The 26,077-nt window shown below is 37.8% G+C and overlaps 3 protein-coding genes across 10 annotated transcripts; all 3 read left to right on the top strand.

Annotated features, from left to right (window-relative positions):
- Positions 1–21: 21 nt before the first annotated feature.
- On the top strand, positions 22–15,997 carry LOC140004173 (uncharacterized). 8 transcript variants are annotated; one of them, XR_011819270.1, is made up of 11 exons: positions 107–353; positions 652–683; positions 2,637–2,948; positions 3,034–3,249; positions 3,346–6,166; positions 6,267–6,383; positions 6,490–7,004; positions 7,139–7,323; positions 7,402–7,500; positions 10,727–10,819; positions 12,427–12,717. XR_011819270.1 is itself a non-coding variant. In XM_072060531.1 (9 exons), exons 3-9 carry the CDS (start codon positions 2,742–2,744, stop codon positions 7,481–7,483), a joined length of 4,143 nt encoding a protein of 1,380 aa, XP_071916632.1. In that variant the 5' UTR covers positions 102–353; positions 652–683; positions 2,712–2,741; the 3' UTR covers positions 7,484–7,662. The 8 variants fall into 8 exon arrangements, 5 of the variants coding, with proteins under 5 accessions (XP_071916633.1, XP_071916630.1, XP_071916632.1 ...); XR_011819266.1 differs by lacking the exon at positions 652–683 and having other exon boundaries at positions 106–353; positions 2,712–2,948; positions 12,427–12,567; XR_011819275.1 differs by lacking the exon at positions 652–683 and having other exon boundaries at positions 140–353; positions 12,427–15,997.
- Positions 15,998–17,612: 1,615 nt separating this feature from the next.
- On the top strand, positions 17,613–19,990 carry LOC113710418 (tubulin beta-2 chain). The gene is made up of 3 exons (XM_027233419.2): positions 17,613–18,156; positions 18,290–18,559; positions 19,111–19,990. The coding sequence occupies exons 1-3, from the start codon at positions 17,763–17,765 to the stop codon at positions 19,782–19,784; spliced, it is 1,338 nt and encodes a 445-aa protein (XP_027089220.1). The 5' UTR covers positions 17,613–17,762; the 3' UTR covers positions 19,785–19,990.
- A 2,036-nt stretch (positions 19,991–22,026) lies between these two features.
- Positions 22,027–24,539, top strand: LOC113710423 (uncharacterized). The gene is made up of 3 exons (XM_027233433.2): positions 22,027–22,449; positions 22,589–22,631; positions 24,143–24,539. The coding sequence occupies exons 1-3, from the start codon at positions 22,174–22,176 to the stop codon at positions 24,259–24,261; spliced, it is 438 nt and encodes a 145-aa protein (XP_027089234.2). The 5' UTR covers positions 22,027–22,173; the 3' UTR covers positions 24,262–24,539.
- Positions 24,540–26,077: the final 1,538 nt, after the last annotated feature.

Genomic DNA, 26,077 nt, shown 5'->3' with positions numbered 1-26,077 from the left:
CGATCCAGGCCCAAAAGAGAAGAAAAGGGGCAACGCTCAACGCGCTTTCCTTTCCCTCGGTTACTTCGCCCATATAAAACGACCACTTGCCTCTTCCCTTCATTCGGATTTCAGGTTCCTCAAGCCTTAGTGTTTCACCACCTTAGTTCACTCACTCACTCACTCGTTCAAATCCCTTTCTAATAAACAAAGGAAAAAAATAAAAAATATATAGCTCTAGGAACTCTGCCCAGGATTATCTTGCCTGTGTAAGCTACCGTATCAATTCATTTATTAAAGAAACCCTAACTTTGAGTTCTGATTTCTGGTTAGGGTTTCCAATCCTCGTCGGCTTAGCGGTGTTCGTCTCAGAGGTAAAAAATTTCTGATCTTTTTTGGATATTTTTTATACGAAAAAAATGCATGCAATTTTATTCTGCATGTGTTCAGTTGTTCATATTTTTCTTTCTATGAAACTTTTGTATTTTTGGCTGTAATTTTTTTTTTTTTTAATTTTTAGCTATAAGTTAGCAATTTTGCCGTAGCCAGACTGCATTGTACTATATGGTTTTGTATCTTTTTTTTTCTGCGTTTCTTCTGGGGCTGAAGTCTGTTTGGAGCATTTTTAGTGAAATCTCTAATATAACCGTTATTTCTACATTATATGTTTAGGGTTTACAATTATCAGTTGCTCGGTATTTTAGGTGAGAATTCTTATCCTCTCTCTCTCTCTCTCTTTCGCTCTCTCTCTCTCTAACGCATAATGAGATATATATATGCATATGTATATATATGTGTGTGTGTGTGTAGAGACACGCATGCACGTATATAAAGACATACACGCTTCTCCCTCTCACCTCTATCTCCATGTTTTAAGTACGTGGGAGGAAATGATCGCAATCATGTTCATCTTATGCTAGTGTGTGCTTTTTATCAATGTTGGGTGTTATGTCAATCTGGATTAGATGATTTGGTGTTTTAAATAGACATATGGCTCTGTTTTTCGCTAATTTTCATTGAGGTCTCAATTTTTCTTCATCAGATTTTTCTCCCTGTAAAATGCTTTATACTGCTTTGTCTAATGGTTGAACTTTCATTTTCTCTCCCATGGAAGATATGGAAAAAATATTGGCGTGGAAATGTTTCTTCTTTAGCTACTATTAACCTCCTTTTTTATTGCATGGAAAGTTAGGGTTTTGGTAAAAATGTCACTTTGTAGAAAATTACAGCTTGTTAGGTTGTATTGATTGATATGGAAGGATATTTCTTTTGGGTTTTGTTGGTGAATATTGTGCTGAAGTATTTTCCGAGAGGATTTTTCTCATTTAGCTGGTGAAGTTCATGTCATATGTTGATTATTAGGGTTTCTTTGAGAGGGTCGTGTGGTATTGAAAATGTCACTTTGTAGATATTACGGCTTCTTAGAATGTATTGATTGATATGGAAGGATATTTGTTTTGGGTTTGGTGGTGAGAATTGTGCTAGAAGTATTTTTAGAGTGGATTTTTCTTGTTTTGGCTGGTGAAAGTTTATGCAATTGTTGCTTATTAGGGTTTCTTCAAAATCTTTTACTAAAAATGTGTTTTCATGTCCTGGTGATGTGTAGAAATGTTTGTGGGGTCATTTATGTGTGCCTTGATCATTTTGCATGCAATATGTTTTGGGGTTATGTAGGGTGGATAACAATTATGGTGTTTTTTCTTTTAAATTGTTGAGGATTTTATTGCATGAATGTTAAACGTTGTTGCTAATTGCTACTCTCCTATTTAGATTTTTCGCACTGAAGTTAATTCTAAATTGACTGGTCTTTATTGCTGCAGATCCTTTCCTATTAAAAGCTCTTCAATACTTGCCATCTAATATTACGGGGTGTCAATGATACGCATTTATCATGTTAAGTGTCCACATTCTTGACGAAGCGTGTTTAGGAAACCTACTAGCAATTTCATTTTGGTAATGTAATTGTAAGGTGTCCAAATGGCACGAGGATTGAACTTGGCTTTATTGTCAATATTGAGGGTTTGTTTGAGATAATTTATCATCACTGTGCTTGCGTCCTTTTGAAATCCGAGAATTTATTATACTTGGTTTCTCTGTTTTTTTGAGTAAAAGAGCTTTTGCAATTTCCGATGAGCATCACTAAAATCTTTCATTGAGAGATCCTTTCACTGGACAGAGCTGGAAATTTATTTTCATTGTGTTTATACATGTATGCCTCCACATTTGCCCTGTCAGATAAGAACGTGCATGTATCGATTATATTATTATAGCTCCTGTGAGTTTTTTCTTGAGATTGAAATTGGATTCCTTATTGACTAAACATATTAATTTTCGGAAATTATTTTTGAACGAGTTTTGATTGTGAAATTGGAGGAAAGCCTTCTTGGTGTTTCCAAACTATTTTTGTTCTTGAACAGTATAGGGGCTATCTTGGTATGAGATTTGCATCTCACCAAATGCTGGCTGATCTGTTGTATGGGATGGTGAATATGAGATTCATCAGTATGGGGTGCATAGTTAAAAAACGAGATCCATTAGTATAGGCTAACATGTTGAATAATAGTCTTGTAGTACGTTGTTCTTTATTATATCTCGTGTTGACTGACATGTTGTCTTTCTTGTGATTATGCTCCCTTGACCCTTGTGTATTGCTTGAGAAAGCATGCTACATACTTCATTTTCCTCTGCTGAAGCTGATTCTTACTTATTGAGATCCCTGAATTGGTGCACAGCTGGAGCTGACGACGTAGTTTTGGTTTGATATGGGTTTCGATATTGAGTGCATAATTGACATTCAAAAGTATCCTGGGGAGTACTTTTGTCCTGTTTGTCGTACACTTGTTTACCCAAATGAAGCACTTCAGTCGCAGTGCACCCATCTATATTGCAAGCCTTGTTTGGCACATGTTGCCAACAATACCCGTGCCTGTCCCTATGATGGATATTTGGTTACGGAATCAGATTCTAAGGTGAGCACAAGTTATCAAGAGTTGAGGTTTTGAGAAATCTTGTTCACTAGAAGTTATCTAATGTGCTAAACTTGTTTACTGGCAGCTACTCATTGAATCAGACAAGGCACTTGCTGAAAATATCGGCAAAGTAAAAGTACGCTGTCTGTATCACAGAAGTGGATGCACATGGGAGGGTCCTCTGTCTGAGTGTACTCTGCATTGTTCTGGCTGCAGCTTTGGGAGTTCCCCGGTCATCTGCAACCGATGTGGAGTTCAAATTGTGCATCGTCAAGTACATGATCATGCCCAGAGTTGTCCTGTGAGTGCATGTAGCAAATGCTTATTAACATGCTTTGAAGAATTGTTGTTGTTCTTTGATTAGGTATAAAGCTCTTAGCTCTAATTGTATTTGTAGGGTGTGTATCAAGTGCAACAGGCAGATGCTGCTCAGGTTGTTGCCAGCTCGGGTTTGACTGCTGCCACTGGGGCTGCAAATCAAAATCAAGCTACCAGCCAGGCTGGAGCACCGACTTCTAAGGCCCAAATCTCTCATATTGCTCCTCCACCTTTGGTTCCTGGACAGAACTCCAATCAGCAGGCAAATGCAAACTCTCAGGCTCCAGCTACTGTGCCAACTACAGATCAATGGTATCAGCAACAATATCAGCAATACTACCAGCAGTATGCTGGTTATGACCCCTATCAGCAGGCTTATACACAGTATTATCCGTACCAGCAGTTAGCTGTTCAACAGTATCCCCCACAGGTACTTGGGCAGCAACCCCAGATTCAGGTCTATGCTCAGGCTGCTGCCCAGGTGCAGCCACCATCCTCTTCCCAACCACAGGTCCATCCTCAAACACAATCTCAACCGCAGAATCCTGGGCAACCTATGGCTCAAGCACAACCTCCACCCCAACCCCATCCCGTCCAATCTCAAATAAAGACTCAAGCACAGGTCCAACCGCATGGGGCTACCTTAATTCATTCTCAACCTTTGGCCCCACAGGGTCAGAACCAGGTTCAAGCTAATCCACAGCAGTTACTTCACCCTGCTGTGCAATCTCATGCTCAAATTCCAGCACAGGCTAACTCTATTCCTGGACTTCCAGCTCCTCAAACCCAGCATTATAACCAGCCCCAGGCCCAGCCCCAGCCCCAACCTCATCCTGTGCAGCCTCAGCCACAACATGTTCAGGCTCAATATCAGCAGCCACATCTACCAATGCACCATCCACAGCCTTCTCTGGTTCATATCCAATCTCATATGCTGACTCAGACCCAGCCGCAAGCTCAAGCTCAAGCTCAATCTCAACCACATCCACAGCTCCAGCCCCAACCTCAACCACAAGTCCAGCCCCAACCACAGCTTCAACCACATTTGCGGCCTTCACTTCCCAATCAACCTACTGTTCCAAGTGCCCAGCCCCAGCCTTTGCCTTCCTCCGGGCATGCTGTTTCTGGATATCAATCCTATTTGCAGCCTCAGCCCCTCCAGCAACAACCAATTCCTGCTCATCCTGCCAGTGTTTCTTTACCCTCTGGTCAAATACAAGGTCAGGTTTTTCCCCAACCACCATTGATGCGTCCTCCATCACAGGTTCCAGTGCTTAATCAGCAACAAGCTCAGTTTCAATCTCAAGTTCAAGTTTCTAGCATGACTACTACTCAGCAGCAGCAGTTCCATCCTCAAGCTCCACAGCTGAGCCACCCTAATCAACAGCACCCTGTTATTCACTCAAATCAGCAGGGGTTACCTCAGCAATATGCACAACAACAGCCTTTTTCTAACTCTGCTCAGGGTCAGTTGAGTCATCACAATCTTGTACAACAGCAGTCTCAGCTACGCCCACAAGGCCCACCTCCTATGATGCAGCAAAGTTTTAATGCCTATCCCCAGTTGCAGCAAAATGTTGCAAATGCTCCTGGTGTACAATCTCAGCAACCTCATAACTATGTTGGAAGACCTCTGATGCCACATCAAGGTGCACCATCTCAGCCTCAGCCTTTTCAACAGTCTTCTAGTGGTTTTATTTCTGGAGCTCAAATCAGGCATGGTCAATTTGGCCCGTACCAACAATCTCCAAATCAGAATTACGCAAATAAGATCAATAACCAGCTGCTGACAGCTTCTGATCAGCAAATTCTTCAGTCTGGGATGACTTCCACATCCGGAGTGCTGCTGAGGCAGGGTGACGGTGTTTCTGATAAAACAAATGTTGTGTTTGAAGCAGGGTTGCCTTCTCAGAATGATGCTGAAAAGGTTGCAAATGCTTCTAGAGTTGATTCTGTTGAAATGAAGCCTCTGAAATCTGATGTAGGGATAAGTTATGAGCAAGATGCAGCCAGAGAAAGCACTGAAAATTCTAGAAAGAGTGAATCTCTTGTCAGGGATACTGGCAGTGAATTACATGGAGGAATAGATGGTTCTGGTCAGCCTTTAACCAAGTTACCTTTGAAGGAAGAGCGTATTGGGTACTCCTTAGAGCATTCTTCTGATGTAAAGTCAAATGAAGTAGCAAAACAGCGAGATACTATAGGTGATGTCCGGACTGATGATGTAGAACCTCACAAGGATCAGAAGGCAATATTTGTAAAAGCTGGGGATGAGAGCTTGCAGGCTAGTACTGGGCCTGTTAATCAGCAAAAGTCTGCTGGACCTCCGATGTTGCAATCGGGACCTCCGGTTGGACCTCCATCTCGTACACAACTTCCTGGATATCCAGCTATGCCGGGGAGGCCTCAAGGATCTGGACTTTTGCCTCAACCTAGGCAACCGTTGAACTCAAATGAGCAATTCCAGTCACCATTGCTTAGACAACCTCATGATGTACTCCCTGGAGGGATCCCTGCTTTAGGTTCCACAGCCACATTTGGTAGGGCACCTGTTCCTTTTGGTCCTCCTCAGGGGCCTGCCTTGACTGCTTTACCTCCTGGTTCAGCTGATCCTCGAGGTGGGATAATGGGAAGAGCCCCTCAGCATGGTCCAGCAGAAACTGAAATGTTACCGAAGCAGAGGCAGAGCCACTTTGATGGAGAACACACAAAGATACCTGGATCTTTTGAGAGAGGTCCTCTAGGGCATCCTTCTGGAGTTGAACCAAATGCTTTGCGGATGAATGGAAAGCTGGGGCTTGAAGAATCTTCACTTGGGTCACAGGATGACAGGTTCAAGGCTTTGCCTGGGGAGCATTTGAACCCTTTTACAAGGGAACCTACTTGGCCTCGGGATCTAGGTGCATTATTTTGCTACCTTTTCATTCGTAGATTCATTTGGCTTGGGTGTCTTGGCTTTTCTGCTTATTGCGACTCTTGATGGTTATGGTATCAATGCAGGATCAAGGCCACTTGACAGGGCACCTCATGGGTTGAACTATGATGCTCGGCCAACATTGGATTCCGCTGGAGGTGGGCCTGCGTCTAGAATGCTGCCTCCATTTCATCCTTCTGGTGGTATGGATTTTTTTGGTGATATACACAGAATACTGTTTCCTTTCATGATATAATTACTGAAGAAGGGTGGAAACTGGTTATACTAATTGATATGCTATTGGCCCAGGTCCTGGAATGGCTAGGCATGATGTGGAACATTTGGTTCCGAGAAGTCCTGATAGGGAATACCTCGGCATGAAAGCACACTCACATGGTGAAGGATCCAGAAGGAATCTGCCTTTAGATCCTCAAGGTAATCCAATTCTTGAAACCAGATTTCTCCCTCTGCCAGGTTATCAGCAAAGAGGTGACCATGAAGGTCCAGAGGCTTTGAGATATGGTGAGCATAGGGTTCCCGGTCCTCAAGATCATATCAGGAGAACTGATCTGTTTGGTCAAGATATCCCACCTAGCCATTTCCGGAGGGGTGAGCTTTTGGGTCCTGGGAATTCAACAAGTAATTTTGGTCCCTTTCCTGGTCACGCTCAGATGGGAGAGATTTCTGGGCCCACAAATCTCCCGCATAACTTCCAGTATGGCGAACCATTTGCAGGAGATAAACCAGGTGGTCAACAACTTGGTGAGCCTGGTTCTAGGGGCAGTTTTTCACTCCAGGGATTTCCAAGTGATGGGCCTTATGCTGTAAGTCTCTGTGTATTATTTTCCCAAGGCTGATCTTTTTGCTCTTAGTATATTGGTTTTGTTTGGAAAGTAATGGTAGAAGAGTACTACACTATGCCTCTGGCTTTGTTGAGCGCTATGACTTGGTTTTTCAGGGCAACATGAGTACCTTTGATAACTCAAGAAAGAGGAAAAATATGAGCATGGGATGGTGTCGCATATGCAAAGTGGATTGTGAAACTGTGGAAGGCTTAGACAGGCATTCACAATCAAGAGAGCACCAGAAGATGTCTCTCGACATGGTTATGAGCATCAAGCTGCAGAATAAGAAGAAATTTAAGTGAGTAAACTAGTATAAAAATGTAATGGTGCTGGATGTGGAATAAGAAATTTTTTTACTTTTTGTTTAATCTTGTAGGGCTTCAAATGATCGTGGTGGACGTGAATTGGGAAACAAGAAAAGAAACATTGGTCAAGAGGGTCGTGGCAAGAAGCCTTGAAACCCAGCCTCCCATTGGTATGTGGGATGTGGGAGTCTTGAGTTGTAGCTTTCTTGAACGAAATTAGTGTGTAGCAATCTAGGTGATACATCTTTCTTTGTTTTATTTCTGGTTATGGAATGGTTTATATAAGTTTGGCACCTTGAGTTTATGCTTTGTTACTGGAGATAGTTTTTTCATATTTTGGATCCGAAAGCAGTTATGGTAGTTAATTTTATTTCCTGCATGGTTTGGGTATTTAACTCTGTCTAGGTAGTCTTTGTCTACTTATATCCTTCCAGCAGTAGTGACATTTGGAGCCTATGTTTATGTCTTTCCATGGTTACTGTAACTGTTGTTGAGCTTCCTGCTAGGGGTGCTGTAAATGGTTATATTGATCTCTTGGGACATCGGTACCTTTGTTCGATATTGTAATGCTGAAGATGGAACTCCCTTTTTTAGCACCTTGCAAATGAAATATTAATTTTTAATTCTGTCTTAACTGATAGAGATTTTGGATAAGAAAAAATGTATCATGTGTTGATGAATACAGTTGGCAGCTCATTAAAATAATTCTCTCGTTCTTCTAATTTTTTAGTTTTTGAGCTAGTTCTTTTGCAGGCAGTTGTTCTCTTTAGGCTTTCTCTTGGTGTTTGGTACTATAAAAATCACTATTGGCTACTTCAACTAATTGGACTTTAGAAGTCTTATATAACTATGAAAAATCACTATTGGCTACTTCAATCATTAGAAGTCTTGTATAATTATGAAGATACGTGTCCTTTTTGTCAGTCATAACAACAGTAAAAATGCCTTTTTGATACATGTCAGCCTGTTAGATGATCCTCTCTAACCTCCACTCTTTGTTTTTTCCGCCTTAGTTTCGCTTGCTATTTAGTTCCTAGATGATTCGTACTTCGATTTTGTTCAACTCTATCTCAACCTGTCTGAGGTTTACAGTTGCTCTTTTTTCTTCCTTTTCATTTAATGCTTTGCATTCTCCTTCATACTTTTTCCTGACGTTGGTAGTGTGTCTGGTCATTCTTTTCAGTATTTAGCTTTTAAATCAGGGGAAGGGAAATTCTATAACTTAGAGCTGTTGCTCTTTTGTGTGCAAATAACCACAATATATGTGCAATATGTCAGAATGAGATGTATTTTCATGTCTTTCAGTGGTTTATGGTTATGTTGGTGAAATACTGATCTTTCTAGTTAAGATTAAGAATTTGCAACTTATAAAAGAAGTTTAAGAAACTGTAAAACTGTCATACTGGTTAAATTAACAATACCTAGAGAGGGTATTCTAGGTGCATTTGAGGTTCCACCATAAATCTTACAGTCGTGGATTCAGTTCCGTCCGACTTTTCTCTTGGGTTACAGAGCTCTTAATATTGCAGTGGAACATTATTAATGTTTTGGCTGGGAAATGAAATATATATCTACCCCATGGACTGGATTAATGTATTGCATGATAATGATAATGTTGCTGCTGGTATAGTGACTCGATCTGAAGTTGAGAAATTTAGAAACATTACAAGAACATCTTTGAAGATTTTTTGGTCAATATAACCAATTTTAGATGAAATCCTAAGCACTAGAGGAGCCCTTCTATGGTTTTGAGAAATTAAATAAGCCAGAAAGGGAAGAGATGCCAAGCCATTTTGATAGGCAGAGTCATGTAGCAACTAAATGTGTTCTCATATAGGTCATGCTGTTCTGAAATTTATGCAGCACTTGAATAATATTGTACCCAATAGCTTGAGGAAGGATTACATTTAAGTGGATGCAGACTCTCTTAGAAATATTGGCTGAAACATGATGGAGAGCAACTGGGAATTTTGGTTGTTTGAACTTTTGCTTTTATTTGTCTTCTTCTGCTCGGTAAATTTAGTCTCACTTTGATAAAAGAACCGCTGCAAAAGATGCGGAGTACAAATGAAAGTATACTAATTATTGAGAAAGCTCCATTAAACTTAAAGAAGTTTACATTGGCTAATTTTTGTGGCTAGGCAGCATTTCTCCGTTTAAATGCAATTACGATGACTAGCAAGTATAATTGGTTGATTGATCACATTTAATTGAATGCACATATTTGCACCAAACTAAGGATGTGCATTAGAGTGAATAATGGAGGATCCTTGGTCTAAGGTATACCAATGGTTCTGGCTCAGGATCATGTCAAACATGATAACTACACAATTTCAGACATGGTTAAAATGCTAATCATCACGTGGCATATTCAGATCATGGAGGTTCCAACTTCTTTTAAGATACCCTTTTCCGATGAAAAATGCTTTAAGTGAAACAGACTTCTTATATTGGTTTTTGAATTTGCTAATACGTTCCTGTATCATTGCCTTATTTCCTGTTACAAGGGGCATCAAGCTAATCAATTTCTAGTTGCCTTGCACAATAGCTCTTTTATAGAAAAAGTTTTAAGCATGGGGACCAACCACACATTCATAAGATTTTAGCTACCCTAAGTAGTGTGATAGATGTCAGGTAATCAAATTTAAAAGATGGTGATTGATTTAAGCTATTTTAGAACAATTTGTTTATAAAGTTAATAATGGAGCAAATTTATTTTTGGAACATGATAATCTGTAACAAACTCAACAAATTTTGACCCCTGTGAAATAAATGAAGGATATCTGGCAATGGAATACTATAAGCTCAATAGAGAGGATATCATAGACTTCTGGAAGGTTTAAACCATTTAGCACACTAATCTGCCTACGTACGTTCCACCTGTATCCAAGGGTGCAAGAATATCTGGCGAACTTCTTCCAAAATTTTTTTATTATAGTATAGATTGACAAACTATTTTCATCTGTGATTATTGTCAAAGCCCAACATGTGACAACCATGCAGTGTTGGTATAATTCCTGGCATATGATACCTGTCTTGGGATTAGTTTAGTATTTTGTGTTTTAGATTCTTTTCAGATTGACATAATTACTAATTGCTTTTTTAATTAAATCTGCTAGCCCTTTGAAGATGATATAGATTTATAGAATGGCCAGGCCATCATATGTCAAAGTTATAATCTGATCTTACCTGGAGAGATGACTTGTTCAGTACGGCGCTATTAGAATTTCATTAGTTTAATAATCTTTTTTATTTTCTTTTCTATAAAGGTCTCATTCTCTATCCTATAGCAGTATCTCTTTTTTTCTTTTTCTTTTTTGTTAATTTATGAAGTCAAGTTCTAAAGTTTCTCCGTTCTTTTATCTTTTGGTGGTTGAATTTTTTTTCCTATAATAGATCTTTTCAATACAACATATCTTTTTTGGGAGAAGAAGAAGAGAAAAAAGGATGACAGTTCTGCAGAATGGTTTACGGGCCTTTTTTCTGATGGTAAGGATTTTAACAACACAAAAAGTTTATCTATTTGTGTTTCTTTTTTTTTTGAGTTGTGTTTCTGGTTCAATTGCTACCTCGCTAGTGCTATTTCAAGTTTCTTCTTGACAACTTTTAAGAAGAAGATTCTAAAGCTTTTGCTATTCAAGTTCCAGAAAAGTGGACGATTTAAGACAATCTTTTGCACCGGCAAATCGATGGTAAAGTAGTTGTTAGGACCTTAATTCCACGTGAGCCCTCCCTCGAGACATTGAAGTCTGTTTTAAGAATTTATTCCATTGTGAGCACACGGGACGATTGCATGTCAAGAGTGGAGTAAGTATAGATACTTTGGAAGGAAACTGGCATATAAGTTTGAGCATTTACCAAAAAGGACTAATAAACGAAGGAAATAAAATAACAGTAATAACTTTTCAATTAACAGTAATGATGTGAACAACAATTTGAAGGGAAAAAAGATTTCATTACCACTTCTCTACACGTGTGTTGGGTCTACAGTCCAACATGTACCTTTTGGTCATAATTCGAATTATCCACCTTGATTAGCCTTTCATCGTGCATGTTGATTAATGCACTTAATTCATTCCTTATTTGACTGAGAGAGAATATTGCAATCTTTTCTCTACCATGTAAATTGTATTGGGTATGTATGCGTAAAATTTGTCAGGTACAATATTCTATGATGTTTCTGAGGAAGTCAAATATTTTTTTTCCCTTTTTTTTGTTGCCCGGGGGGGGGGGGTGGTGAGGGGAGTGCTTAAAGATTGTGGACCCATCAGAATTAAAGACAATAAGTAGGATTAACCTGGCAGAAATAATGGCAGCATTGGATTATGTACCTGTCAGCATTAATTAAGACCCAACCATTCTATCTACCTGTGATGGCTGCTTACCTAGTATGGCCCATGTTTTCTGTGAGGGATTTAATGAGATACCAATCTGACGATCTCTCTTAGTCTTTTATAATCTTCAAGCTGGTATTTTAATTTACCATTGTGGAGAATGGGGTACAGTAGGTCTTGAGTTGAGCTTTATCGGGCAATGACTTAAGTGTACAGTTCGTCTTCATGTGGCTGGTAATGTCTAACTTTAGGTATTCTTAAAAAAAAAGAAAACGTTTTTATCATGCAGAAGGCAAGATAGAATTGGGTGATAGTTTCTGTATTGCAAAAGGTTTCTAGTTGGGGACACAACACGGGACGTAAACAGTTTGGGACATTCTTTTTATTTACAAAGGGTACTTTTAATTCTGTACTGCCTTGGCCCTGTTAAGATGGAGGAAAATAATTATATTGCATATCTACGAGGCTAGTGAAGAAACCAAAAAAAGTAATAATTATGTTGCATGTCTATGTGACTACACACTGTCTGGTGAGGCATTTGCAACCTTAACTTCCTTGTACGCCCTTTCACTGAGACAGCATATATACCATAGTTTGTATGAATTTTGTAAAAAGAAAATTATGATTAAAACACATAATAGGCTTCTGTTCTATTATATTCAGCGTATAGTGCAGATGGTGAAACCTTCAACTTTTGTACTTATATCTTGATGTCATTTGGAGAAACTCTTATGTTCTATGCATTTTCTTTGTCATAAAAAGTTGGGGCTTAAAGTGAAGCTACGGGATGAGCTTTCTTTAATGGATCTTGGGCATCGATTACTGCTTCTCCATTGGGGTTTCCAGGTTTGAGGTATTTCTCATGTTGTGGAGTTTTTGTTACATTGCTTGGTGCCTCCAAAATTTTTCCCTAAAAGCTTAATTGTGGCTTGTATCTCCAATTGTTTTGTCTGGCGACACACACTGTGATTCCATTAGCTTGTTTTTGACGGTATTCTGCAACAAAATTTGAAAGTAGATTTTGGTTAATAAAATGTTTCAAACTTCCATGGATCTGCTTTGTATGTTCTTGCAGCTGGGAATAGGCAATTCTTGAAAATGTGGGTGAGCAGATTTAGCAGAATATGTCTTTTTGCAATTTTCAGAAAATTTTGGGTCGCCTTTGGTAATCAGTAATTGTTCTTAGTGAAATAAGCTGGTCCAATATGAGTTTCTTTTTGTATAGAGGGTTTGGTTCTGAGCATTGAAGTCTTTTTGCTACTTTTTGTTGACTATCCAAGAATGGACTTCACTTCAAGTGGGGAAATGCTGTAATAAAATCAAGTAAAGCAATCTTTTATAGCTAGACATTCTGTGGCTAATTAACTTTGGATAGTTTGCATAATTGAACAACTTGAATTAGTGAGTTCACTATTCTGCTGTGTCTACCCAGTTTTATAGACTGCGCCTGATTCTTTAATAGGAAACAGTAAAACAATCTTTGGGTATAGTGTGTGTAATTAATTGGTTAGCTTAAATTTGGCACCGCTATCAGCTTTTTGACATTTTAGATGCTGAAATTGTATTGGTGGAAGATTTAAATGATTACCACTTTTTGGAAATTACTACTGCATGTTACTTATTGACCTTAGAAATCCTCTAAAAATCAAAATGGGATATGCTTCCCTGACTTCATTAATTATTAGGAAAGTTGTAACCTGCTGAAGATTTTATGATCTTCATTGATTCTAGGGAGATATAAGCTTTGCTTTCTTACTTGAAAAAGGAAGAACTATCTGAGGCTTTTTTTTTTCTCCCAATTTCACGTCTTTTATTGTTTTGCTTCTATTCAAATATTTAGAAAAGAGGGTCTCTGTCCTCCAAAAGTATGCTTGTCTCTTTTCTCCATACCATTTAAACTGAAACAAAATCACTCGGCATCCTATCCTTGGTAATATAAAATAATATATTATAGAAGCTCTTCATCTAATTTAATGCTATTATTACTTTTGCAACTGTGCTGATGAGTGAATCGTCCAAAGGAACTTGCAGGACTGTTTTGATAATGAATGTATGAGATGAACATACAATTCGAATTTTTGTTTTAGCATATATCAAACAGTGACAAATTAGGTTGAGAATAGTGGGTTGAGTTGTGGTATTGAAGGGTATGGAAGTTTCACGTTTAGATTGGTGCTGTCTGAAGTTTTTTCTAACTAGGATCTTTTGGAACTTTTACATATTAAAGATTTTTTATGGTTGTGGATGCTTGTACTGCTTGTAGCTATTTTCAAATCTGATGCTATAGTGGGAAAAAAAAGAAACACGAAAAACTGATCAGTTCCTGGCTATCAGTCATAGCCACGGAATACTGAAAGGTGAAATTTAAAGGTTTAAGAAAGAATAATTGATGCTGCTCGTATTTTTGTTTGCTAGCTGTTTCAGTTACTGTCGGTATTGAGAATTCCTACATTAAAAGTGAACGTGATTTTGTGAAGTGGACCAAATGGAAAGGTAAGAATATCTGCTATAAGGAGCATAACTATTGGAAATGGCCTTGTTAGAAATGAGAGATGTAGGTTATGATTTTGCCACGTATTCAAAACTCATACTTCATTAGCTCGACTCTGCCAGTGGCTACTTGAAGTTTAATGCTGCCTGTGATCTGGTGAAACTTTGACGTTGTACCTGTTTTTGGGTTAGAGTTGTATACATGGATTTCGAGCCACAAAGAATATTTAATGGAATGGTCAAAAGATTTGTTGTAATCTTTATTGAAAATTTGCAGAAAGGCAGGTTTGCCTTTCCCAGTTTGTTTTTTCCTTCTCTACACTGTTGCAAGTGAACTCAGCTTCTCTCCTATGGCTACTTGTATGGCACAATGAAGTGGAATGACCTAGTAGATTGTTAGTAATGGGATTCTTAAAAAAAGTCGACAACAAGTTCAATTTATCTGCAATTTCTTTTGGGAATTGCATGGAAAGTTTATCTTCTGACAATTAATAGATCCAAATCTGTTGTACCTCAATCGTACTCTGCTTGATGGGTTCATAGAGGATAGTAAGTTCAACTGTTGAAGAAGAAGAAAAGCAAAATGGATGGAAAATTTTTTGAGAGTGCAGTAATGAGAAGGAATTGAGAGATTGACACTAGCTGATTTTAGTGATAATGAGAGCGCAAAAGCTTGCACACTTAAACATTGTACTGCTGGTGCATTTTTTGTGTAGCTTGTTATAATTTTCATCATTTTGCACCGTCTTTTTGGATAATAGCTTCATACAATTTTTGGGATATCATATCATAGTATAAGATCAGAAGTGTATATTTGCACAAAGACGCAAACATGCCCGTACAGATTCACAATATATTTCGAGGTTTTGTGTTTCAAGTTGGCAGGGGCCAGCTTGTGCTGTAATACTGGAATCCTAGGGTAGTATGAAGTATTTTATTTTGGACCAAGATAGCTGAATTCATGATTTAATGATCGGGGGTTGATTTTCAATATCGCCCTCCTTAATGCAGGATTATTCTTATTGAAATCCTAAAATGACCTATGACCCCTTGCTTGAAATTTTTTCTGTTGCAAGTGCTGCTAATTTAACACATTCTTTAAACTGAAAGTTAAAGCCTGGAGACAATCATTTCTATGCCTTCCAAGGTAGATGATCTAGCAACTTCCTTTGATACTTTCTAATATTCTTTCATGGGTATTGGGCGGGCTCACACCAAGCAGTGGTACTTTCTGCAATTTTTGAAGTCCCTCGGAAAAGCTTTTTTTCTTTTTTTTTTTGTGATTACATATCGAGCAATAGAGATGTGATAAAATATGGAGTGGCCAACCAATTTGGTGCAACTCAGGGGGAGGTTTCCGAATTTTGCATATTAGGGATTTAATTTCTGCATTGCTAATAATGCACACTGGAGTGTGCGGTACCTTGTTTGCTTTCTGTATGATTGTTGTAGGAATGCTTCCTTGTGCTTTTGGAGTGCCGAGCGGTTGGTAAATTTCTGAGTTGCACGAAGCTATCAAAATCCAAGTGGACATGTTCCAAGTCTTTCCAACAGTTGCTGGCATTCTCAGATTCCCATGATGGCTTCTAGATTTTTAGTCGCTTACAAGCTTTCAATGCGGCTGCGCTTCTTTTTGAGTTTGGTAGTAAACCCCCCACCCCCTCCCTCCTCCCGGACAACCAAAAAAAAACCCCCGAAAGTAAATCCATAGGACGGCTTCACGTTCACGTATTCGTGCTGTCTTTTGTATCTTACCCAGAGAAACAAATTATTGGTCTTCTTGTGTAATGTAACCTTTTACGTCTATATATATATGTATATATGAAGGGAGTTGGAAAATCAATTACTTGCGTCTCTCATTCCTTACTTTTTTGTTATGGTGGTGGTTTCTCTTACCAATCATGTAACCGGGTCATATTCATGGCCCCTGCTCTCCAAAAAAGAAAGAAATTTTTGTTTTAATATTTGTCTCCCTTCCTCATCTTTAGCGCAGTTACGATAAATTGCTTTAGAAATTTTAATAAACTGCTTATTATGAAAGTAGATTGAGCCTGCGGACCTCTGCCACATAGGAAGCCACTTTTATTTCGGAGGTCAGTTGCATCGGCTCTGCGTGTCCGGTTATGGATGCCAGACTGTGTGTAACTTTTCAAATGAAAATAAAGGTTACTTTTCCAGAAAAGAAACATTAATTTTAGGGATAATTTGACTGAGCTCCCCGACTGTTTCAAAAATTACACTTACCTCCCTTAATTTGAGAGTTTTAGAAACAAAATCTTAAAATAATATTGACTTAGTCAAAATTTTAAATGAATATCCAAAAATGCCTTTATGTAATGAGTTTTAATTTATTTTTTTATACAATTATAAGATTATCTAGTATAATTATAAGAAAAATGTGCTAAATTTTTCATGTTCATACCTACTAGTATTTGATAAACAACAACAATAATAATAATTTTATCACTATGATAAGATACTTTTGGTGGTATTTATTATGGATTAAATTTATAAGATCCAAAAGAAAATGTTGAAATAATTCATTTAAAGTTTATGAATTTTTTCGAGTGGTGAGATGATCATAATTTAGTAGTAGTTTTGAGTCATTTCTTTTTGATTGATTGTTAATTTTAATACTGAAAAATAGAAAACAAAGATTAGCAAAAATATTGGATTACATATGAATTAACTCATCAAAAAATTACTAATTCGACATTTGGTTACAATAGAAACTAGATGTAATAATGGTAGTTCTACAGTTTTATTGGCAAAATTTTTTTTTTAAAAAAAGGGAATAAGAAGGAAAAAGATGAAAAACACAATTGTAAAAGTCAATCTAAGTATAAGTATACCAAACAAGGGAATTTCATTAAAATATTTAAAGGTGGTAATGTCATTTTTAATGACAAGGGAGATATGTGTACTTTTTAAAAACTCGAGGGAGCTAAATGAAATTGTTAAAAATCTCAAAGGAGGTTTCTAAAATTATCCCTTAATTTTAATATGTTTGGATCTTTTTCACGGAATATTTCGAATTCAAAAGTATTTCCTTTTTTGTTTTTGAAATAATTCAAATGTATTTCCCTTTTTCTGGCAACAATCCCACCAATTTGATGTCCCTTTTGCGCTTTCTCCAAACAACTCAAAAGGATTTCTTTTCTTTTTTTTTTTTTTTTTTGTGTAAGAATACAGAAGTATTTCCTTAATTGAGAAATTTGATACTCAATGGCTTAATCTAACCGTTGGTTTTTCCAGCCGTTTGTACCCCGGAATTCGCAAATTGCAGTTCTCCACAATCCTACCTGTCCATTAACGCAACCACACACGAATTCAAAATTCAAACTCAAACAAGAGCCGTTGCTTTGGAAGCCTTCTTTTCACACACAAACACACACATCCCCAGCGCGCAGCTCTATTTATAATTTTCTACCTCTCACTTTACCACCGTTCCTCCCAACTTTTTCTGTTTCTCTGTAACTCCCCTCTTTTCCCTCAAACCCCACCTCCCCCTTCCCCCGGGGAACCCACAAGAGTTCCAGATCCTCCTTTTCTCTCTCCCGAACTTCCCCTCGTCTTAAAAAAAACCCCTGCAAAATACATTACCGAAAATGCGTGAAATTCTTCATATCCAAGGTGGCCAATGTGGCAACCAAATTGGGGCCAAGTTTTGGGAGGTGGTCTGTGCAGAGCATGGCATCGATGCCACAGGAAGGTACCAGGGTGATTCGGACCTTCAACTTGAGAGGGTGAACGTTTACTACAACGAGGCTAGTTGTGGTCGGTTTGTCCCTCGTGCCGTGCTCATGGATCTTGAGCCAGGGACCATGGACAGCGTCAGGTCTGGCCCTCATGGCCAGATCTTTCGCCCTGATAACTTTGTTTTCGGGCAATCAGGGGCTGGAAACAATTGGGCTAAAGGGCATTATACCGAGGGTGCGGAGTTGATTGACTCCGTTCTAGATGTTGTTCGCAAGGAAGCCGAAAATTGTGATTGCTTGCAAGGTCTTTGTTCTAAATCTTCTGAGAACTCCTTTAATATATTGATTGATTAACCGTTATTTTTTGGCAGAATGGAATTTTTTGGGTTTTTTTCCTTTTGGGCTTATAGTGTTGTTTTTGTTTTGATGAAATGCAGGGTTTCAGGTATGCCATTCGTTGGGTGGAGGGACTGGATCCGGAATGGGGACCCTGTTGATTTCAAAGATTAGAGAGGAGTACCCAGATAGAATGATGCTGACATTTTCTGTTTTCCCCTCCCCAAAAGTCTCAGACACAGTTGTGGAGCCATACAATGCCACCTTGTCTGTTCATCAGCTTGTGGAGAATGCAGATGAATGCATGGTGCTGGATAATGAGGCCTTGTATGATATTTGCTTCCGAACCCTCAAGCTTACAACTCCTAGCTGTAAGTTTTCTGACCTTGCGAATAGCCTTCTCAGATTGCAAGGCCGGCCATCTTTTTCTTTTCTATGTTTTAGCTGTATTTATCTGCCATCTCATTATGCAGGCAGGCATCCCCTATCTTTTCTGTTTGTGAATTTTTTGGATCTTCTTTATTTCTGTTCAAAGTATAAGACAATTCTCAATGAAGAGATTGGTTTGAAAAGTGAAGTAGATTTTAAAATAGTGATGGTAGAATAACAGAATGAGATGCTTCTTCTGCTGGATACATGCTACTGTGTTTGGTGCCTGTGATTGATACTTGTGTATGTTTGCTGCTTGTCCATCACCTCTGCAAATCATCAACAATTATGAAGTTTGTTTAGCTTATTGTGATATGGTTTGCTGCTTGTAAAAAAGTATCTTCTTGTCTGTTCCCTCGGACAAAACTAATACATTTGAGCGGAAACTAGCTTTCTGTGCTCTGATGAAAATTTTTGTTTTTTTTTTTTTTTACGAGCGTCTTGCATTCGAAAAGCTGTTTTGACTGATTTTGGTTTATTTCTTTTGAAACAGTTGGTGATCTTAATCACCTGATATCTGCAACTATGTCTGGAGTTACATGTTGCCTCAGGTTTCCAGGTCAGCTCAACTCTGACCTCCGGAAACTTGCTGTCAATCTCATTCCATTCCCTCGCCTTCATTTCTTCATGGTGGGATTTGCTCCTCTTACATCTCGAGGGTCTCAACAATACCGGGCACTTACCGTTCCTGAACTAACTCAACAAATGTGGGATGCTAAGAACATGATGTGTGCTGCTGACCCTCGACATGGCCGTTATTTGACGGCATCAGCTATGTTCCGTGGAAAGATGAGCACCAAGGAAGTTGATGAGCAGATGTTACATGTGCAGAATAAAAACTCATCCTACTTTGTTGAATGGATTCCCAACAATGTCAAATCAACAGTTTGTGATATCCCACCTACTGGTCTTAAGATGGCCTCGACATTTATTGGGAATTCAACATCCATTCAAGAAATGTTCCGCCGCGTGAGTGAGCAGTTCACAGCCATGTTTAGGAGGAAGGCTTTCTTGCATTGGTATACCGGGGAGGGAATGGACGAGATGGAGTTCACTGAGGCTGAAAGTAATATGAATGATTTGGTTTCCGAGTATCAACAGTATCAAGATGCAACAGCTGATGAGGAGGGAGAATACGAGGATGAAGAGGAAGCATATCGGGACTGAAGTTGATGGAATTTGGGAAACTTGTTTTGTAGTTGTAGGAGAAGTAGTAGTCATTGCTTTAACACTCTGGTTGTAACCTCAACTACCAGTTTTCCAGATTAATCGTAGGATGATGATATGGTGGTGGGCATAAAAATACATTTCGAGGGGGACGAAACTTGTTCATTGTTTCATGAATCTAATTAATTTTCTTTACCATCGCATAATCCTGTTAATGCCCTTCCCTACCTCCCTCCATACTTCTCTGTTGATATTGCGACTATTACTAACCGAGGGAAAAAAACTCACCCGCAAATTTGTTGATTTCTTTCCTTTTTTTTTTTTGTTGATTTCATGTATATATGTGTATATATCCTGCTATACAAAGTGATTTTTTTTCCGATTGACACCAAAGTAAAAAATTGGACCGGAACAGACTACCACATCTACGCTGATGTTTTCCGATTATTTTTTGCTATACAAAGTGATTTTTTTTCTGATTGACACCAAAGTCAAAAATTGGACCGGACCAGACAACATCCACACTGATGTTTTCCGATTTTTTTGGCTTCTCCGATGTGCTCTTCACTGGTTATTAAATGTGAGGCAGTGTGATTCAGCTCACGTGGCCTGAATTCGTTGATAGGGAAATTACATGAAATATGCAATTAATTGTGACTTTTAAGTTTTAAACAATCCCCTGTGCAAGAGAGACCCGTGAATCTTTTATTGTTAGGGACAATTTCAGAAACTTCAAGGGAGATTTTTGACAATTTTACTATCCTCTCTTGAAGTTTTGAAAATATCATTTACCTTCCCTTATAAGTCATTTGGGACTCAATGCTTATCGCATGGATGGCCAAATGATTTTACTATCCTTACAATTTAGGAAATATTACGTATTTATATGGAGAGAAACAATTGAGTCACTTGCACTAAATTAACCATGATTTGGAATATAAAAAAATTGAAAATCTTGAATACTAAATTTTATAACGATAATTGTTAACAATTTAAAATTCTTTTTCTTCATTTTAGTAGTTCTTGTAATTTCTTTCTCATAAAAAATGATTAAAATTCCTATTAAAATGTTATTATTTCATAAATTTTCATAAGAATAAGAAGATGAATATGAAAATACAAGAAAAAGAGGGTAAAGTATTAAAATATGTTTACAATTAGATTTTATTAAGTTATGGATAAAATGTAATTGCACATAATCTATTTTCTCCTTTCTTTTCCAAAATATTTGGTGTTTCTTTTCTTTTCTTTTAATACGTAATCCAAACAAGATGGTCAGAAAATTTTTTTCTACTTTGATTTATTTGCTTTTCAATTAAAATCATACAAATTTTATTAATCCAGGCATTGCTTGAGAGTGGTTTTTTAATTGCAAATGATGGAAATTTTTTGTTAATCATGTGAAATAATGGATCCCGTAAGTTAAAAAATAATTCAAAAAACATAACATATTTTAGCGTATTTTATATTTTTTTATCATTAGCCATCTATTGTGATGTTTTTTCTTGAAAAGGCCATACTTTGTCTTGATTCCAAATTAACAAATTTTTTCCTCTCCAATACTTTGATTTTGCTATTTTATGCAATTATGTGAAAAATAGTCATTTTTACTAAATTCTATTATACTCATACTAGAGTTTGATCTTTATTTTTTTATTTTTAACTAATATTTCCTTTTGAATCTAAGTCAGCCAACTAGTAATAAGATAAGGGGTACTTTTGGTATGCAATATTTTTCTCACTCTTGAAATCATTTTTTTTATTGTTGATTTTTTTAATTGGACTAATTTGATACAAAAACATTAGTTTTAGGGGAGGTTAATGATATTTTTAAAAGTTCAAGAGAGGACAGTAAAGCTGTCAAAAACATCAGGGGAGGTTTTTGAAATTATCCCTTATTGTTACGACTTGAATCAATTGTTAAGAAAATCATGCATGTTAGTTAATCAAAAGATATTTCGTTTTGAATTCGCCATTTATAAATACTAAAATTTTAAAAAAAATTAAGGAAAAAATATATATATATGTATAATATATATAGACACATATATGTAGTAAAAAGGAAAAAAAGAAAAAAAAATAATGAATAGTTTGCCCGCATGGGCACAACATCAACCCATACAATAAAGAAAAACAAAGAAAAGAAAAAAGAAGATAAATCTTAAAAAAAAAAAATTAAAGGGGAAACGAGAAAGAAGAAAGGAATCAAATTAAAACGAAAAATGCAAATACCAAAATGCTACGCCAGTCTCAGGGCAAGGACAAAAAATAGAGCGGCGCGTGCAACATTGGCAGCTAGGGGTATTGATTTTCTGACTGAAAACGTCGACCATTTGAGGAGGCCCCAAGAGGGAGAGATTGGCAGATTTTGATACTACAGACTCCGGAAATGGCGAGCGCTCTTACGAGCAGACTAGCTTCAGTCGACCGGACATCCAGCTTCTTTAGAGTCTCCATCAACTTTCTCAGAAACCTGAGCACGAACACCTCAGACTCGGCTTCGCCGGCGGTGGCTGGTGCCAGTCCCACTAAGCCGAGGCGGAAGAAGGAGAAGAACTTGTTCGAGGTGGCTCAGTTTTTACCCAACTGGGGTATCGGCTATCACATGGCTAAAACCCACTGGACCACCGTCTCCTATCAGATCACCAAAATTAATCTGTACAAGGTTGGTAGTCTTCCATAGCTACCTTTTTTATTTTCTGAATTTATTTTAACATGATTTTACTTTTTAGTTCTCAATTTATTTTGGGTGGACGGTTTTAGGTTTTGTTATTAGGGTTTAAGCGCTTCTGGGGTTTTTGCAGGACGGTAGACATGGGAAAGCTTGGGGGCTTGCTTATAAAGACGGTGAGTTCTTTTTTTGTTTCTTTTGGCCCCCGTTCAAATAGCATTCTCTGCATAGTTACTTACTGCTGAAATGTGATGTTAGATTGAGCATAAAACGTTTAAATATAGGTGGAATATAACGCTTTAGGCTGATTAATTTGCATATAATAAGTATAGAAGATCAGAACAAGGTATGTAATGGTTGTTGAGGGGTTCAATGGGGAGATGTAGGAGGATTAGGAGCTAATGAGGGTTAGAAGGGTTTACGAGGAGCTGAAGTGCGTTAGGCTAGAGAAAAAACGTTGGAAGTATTTTGCTACTGATACATTATGCATCCGTCTCGATAGTTTATAATCTTTTGTTTGCATTCTCATAATATTGATTAATATCTATTGATCTTCTAACTTTCGCGTGTTAACACTAACTAGTTTCTGTTTTCACGATTTGTCATAATTGTAAGTAGTTTGTGGTCAACCTCTGGTTTTGCATGCTACAACTTGGATAAATCTTCTCATCTGCTTCTAGTATTTGGAAGCTGTTTTGTGTAGAAATAGATGATGGATCCCGGGGAACGAACTTGATTTGTCTTTTGGTTTTGAATGAATTTCTGCTGTTGTGTTATGCGTTCACATAATTGTTTCAAGCCTATTCAATTTGAATTGGTTGTTTCACACAATAAATAAATTTAAGTTGAGAGTTTGAACTGGAAGATATGACAAGTTGGTTTCTGTAACTGCAATGCAACATCATGACCATCTGTTCTTTATCTCTGAACTCTATTGGCTCTTAAAGGTCAATGTAATAAGACTACAGAATCGTGAATTCAAAAATTTAAGGGAACTTATGAAGAAAGGAAACAGAAAAACAGTTTGGTTTGAATGGCTGCAGGAGGACCAGAGAAATTCTTAACTTTAGAGATTAACATTGATGTTCAAAATTGGCATGTTTGGTGATGAAAGGTTTAGATGCTTGGAGGCCACATTATTTGTTGAACATGTTCTCAATGTAGGATTCCTAGTGCTACTATTCACAGAATCTGAAATAACTCTAGCTAACAAGATAGAATGGAATCTGAAATAACTCTAGCTGACAAGATAGAAGTGCCTCATAAATGCTATTCATCTAACGTGATTTACCATATATGGCTTTTTAAATGCTTATTCAGAAAAGATAAGCAATTCTGAGTTGTATTGACTCTAATTGTCTTATCAATTTCATTGACCAATTTTTTTTAATTAGAAGAGACAGAAAATGAGATTTTCTTTCAGTAATTTAATTGCTAATAATCTATAATTTACTTTTTTAGTTCTGTGCTGTGAAGAAGAGGGAGCCTTGAATTCTGAATTTCCCCCTCCTGAGAAAGTGATTTACTGTGCTACTATTGATTCCTTATCTGCTGTTTCCATTTATGTTTGTTTGAGCCACTTTTTTGCTTTTCATATGCTACTAAATTAGCGCAAATCATCTTTCACATAGACTCAAGTTCTGTACGATTCTGATTTTTGTTTATTGTCAATTTGCACATCATGCAGGTGTGCCTGCTGATGCACCAAAAAAGATAAGTGGGGTTCACAAGCGTTGCTGGAGGTACATTCCAAATTCAAAGAAAACCAATCAAAGTTCTCCTGATCCCCAAGTTCAAGCTGCTTAAACCCAAAAAATGGGGCAGAGGTACAAATTTTAACCCAAAAAAGGAAGGGCAGAGGTACAGACAATCCAATGCAGTTGCTGCTGGACTTTAGTTGCAGGACTGATGTTTAGGAGCAGGCCCCTATTTGATCTTTAAAGTCCTCCTTTCCATGTCCTTGCATTTAGATCCTAGACTGAAAAGCTAAAAATCAGTTCCTTTATTTTTTTTTTCTGCTACATTTCTTGAACTTGTTGAAAGCTTGTCTGTTAAGATTTCATCCCGCACCATTGTCTTGACTATTTCTGAACATCCCTTTTGTCCGATAGGAGCGCCTTTTTAAAAAAAAACTTGTTTTGCTCTCAAATCTTCGCTCACTCATGCATTTGCACATAGACTTTGATTTCCAGTAAGACAACTTTTCCTTTCAAATTTAGGGGATGTACCCAAAGTAACGTGACATAGCTTTTCAACCAGCGTTAATGTTCCTAAATAGAGTGATAATGTCGCCCTTGCCCGAAAGCCACGGCAACTTAATCTGGCTCTGTGGTCCCTGGTCACCAGAGCTCTAGTCTAGCATGGCCAAACTATTTTTAGCTGCCTCTACTGTAGCGGAAATAACCTATTATACATGGCTTAGTTCTGACCATATTCACAGGCAGTAGAAGCCCATTTAGGATGTCCTCCAGGGATGATGCTTTGTGGAGTGTTAGGTTGGAAGTACTCAGTGATTTACATTTCCATGTTCATCTAGGGCGTTGGCTCTCATGGTAAGTTTGCTTAGCTTGAGATTTGAGAGAGGACTGGAGGGGAAGAGGAGGTGGGGGACTTTGACATGCTAGAATTAAGAATTCGGGCGGGTTAGGAACTTCAGGTGAAATGAGATTGGGAAGGTTTAGACTTGCGAGACAAGGGAGGTAGGTGTGGTGGATGGCTAGAAGCCTAGAACCATTACGCAGCACTGGTGCTTTCAGGCGCCTTGAGATGCCTTTTCTAGTGCTGCAGAGGCCATTTGTCCACCTGAACTGGTTCCTTTCAAGATTTACAGCGATAGGAGATTGTGCAAACCCGAGTACTATTGTAGCTGATACTTGATATCTCTAGCTTAGGCAATTGATGGTCCCGTTAGAATTCCACTTGTCTTTAGATGACGGAGGGGCTTCTACGTGAGAGTTCTCTTGCGCAAAATAATAATCTCTGCTGATTTGCCGCGGAAGTTTCCTTCTTCCTGTCGGCCAAACAATTATGATCCGGTGGCCACTAGGAGGGACCTCACCTAAGGGCTAAAGGATGGGCACCCCTTGAGCCTCCCTTCCTTCACTTCTTTGCTTTTATTCCCGAAACCGTTGCGGGCTATGAGATGCCCTTTTCCCCTTTTTAACGTAGCAATTACAATTTACCAAGTAATACTAGAATTGAACCCCTGGTCTACTTTTTTTCTTGAGCTTACGTACCCATAAAATTATGGTGGTGCATCAACATGTTTGTGAGATCCTAAAAGGTGGGATAATATTTATCAGAAAAAAGGTGGGCTAATATGCATTCAGAGAGAGAGAGAGAGAGAGAGAGGTAATAAAAACATGTCATGATATGTATCTCTTAGTGATAAAAATATGATAAATTATTACTCCCTCTGTTCTACTTTGATTAGTTTGATTTTTTTTTTCACATAGTTTAAGAAAAATTAGTTAAAAGTTGTTGAAAGAATAAATCTAATTTACTGTCTTTCTAAAATATCCTTATAGTAAATCGAATATGACTAATTAGTTTTACATTAAATAAGTTAGTTTATATTCAACAACAACTTACATTAAATATTAAATAAGGGTATTTTAGAGAA

The sequence above is a fragment of the Coffea arabica genome, chromosome 1e, assembly GCF_036785885.1.
Source record: "Coffea arabica cultivar ET-39 chromosome 1e, Coffea Arabica ET-39 HiFi, whole genome shotgun sequence".
NCBI lineage: Eukaryota > Viridiplantae > Streptophyta > Magnoliopsida > Gentianales > Rubiaceae > Coffea > Coffea arabica.
Note: the sequence above shows the minus strand (reverse complement) of the source record. Positions and strands in the feature narration are given on the sequence as shown.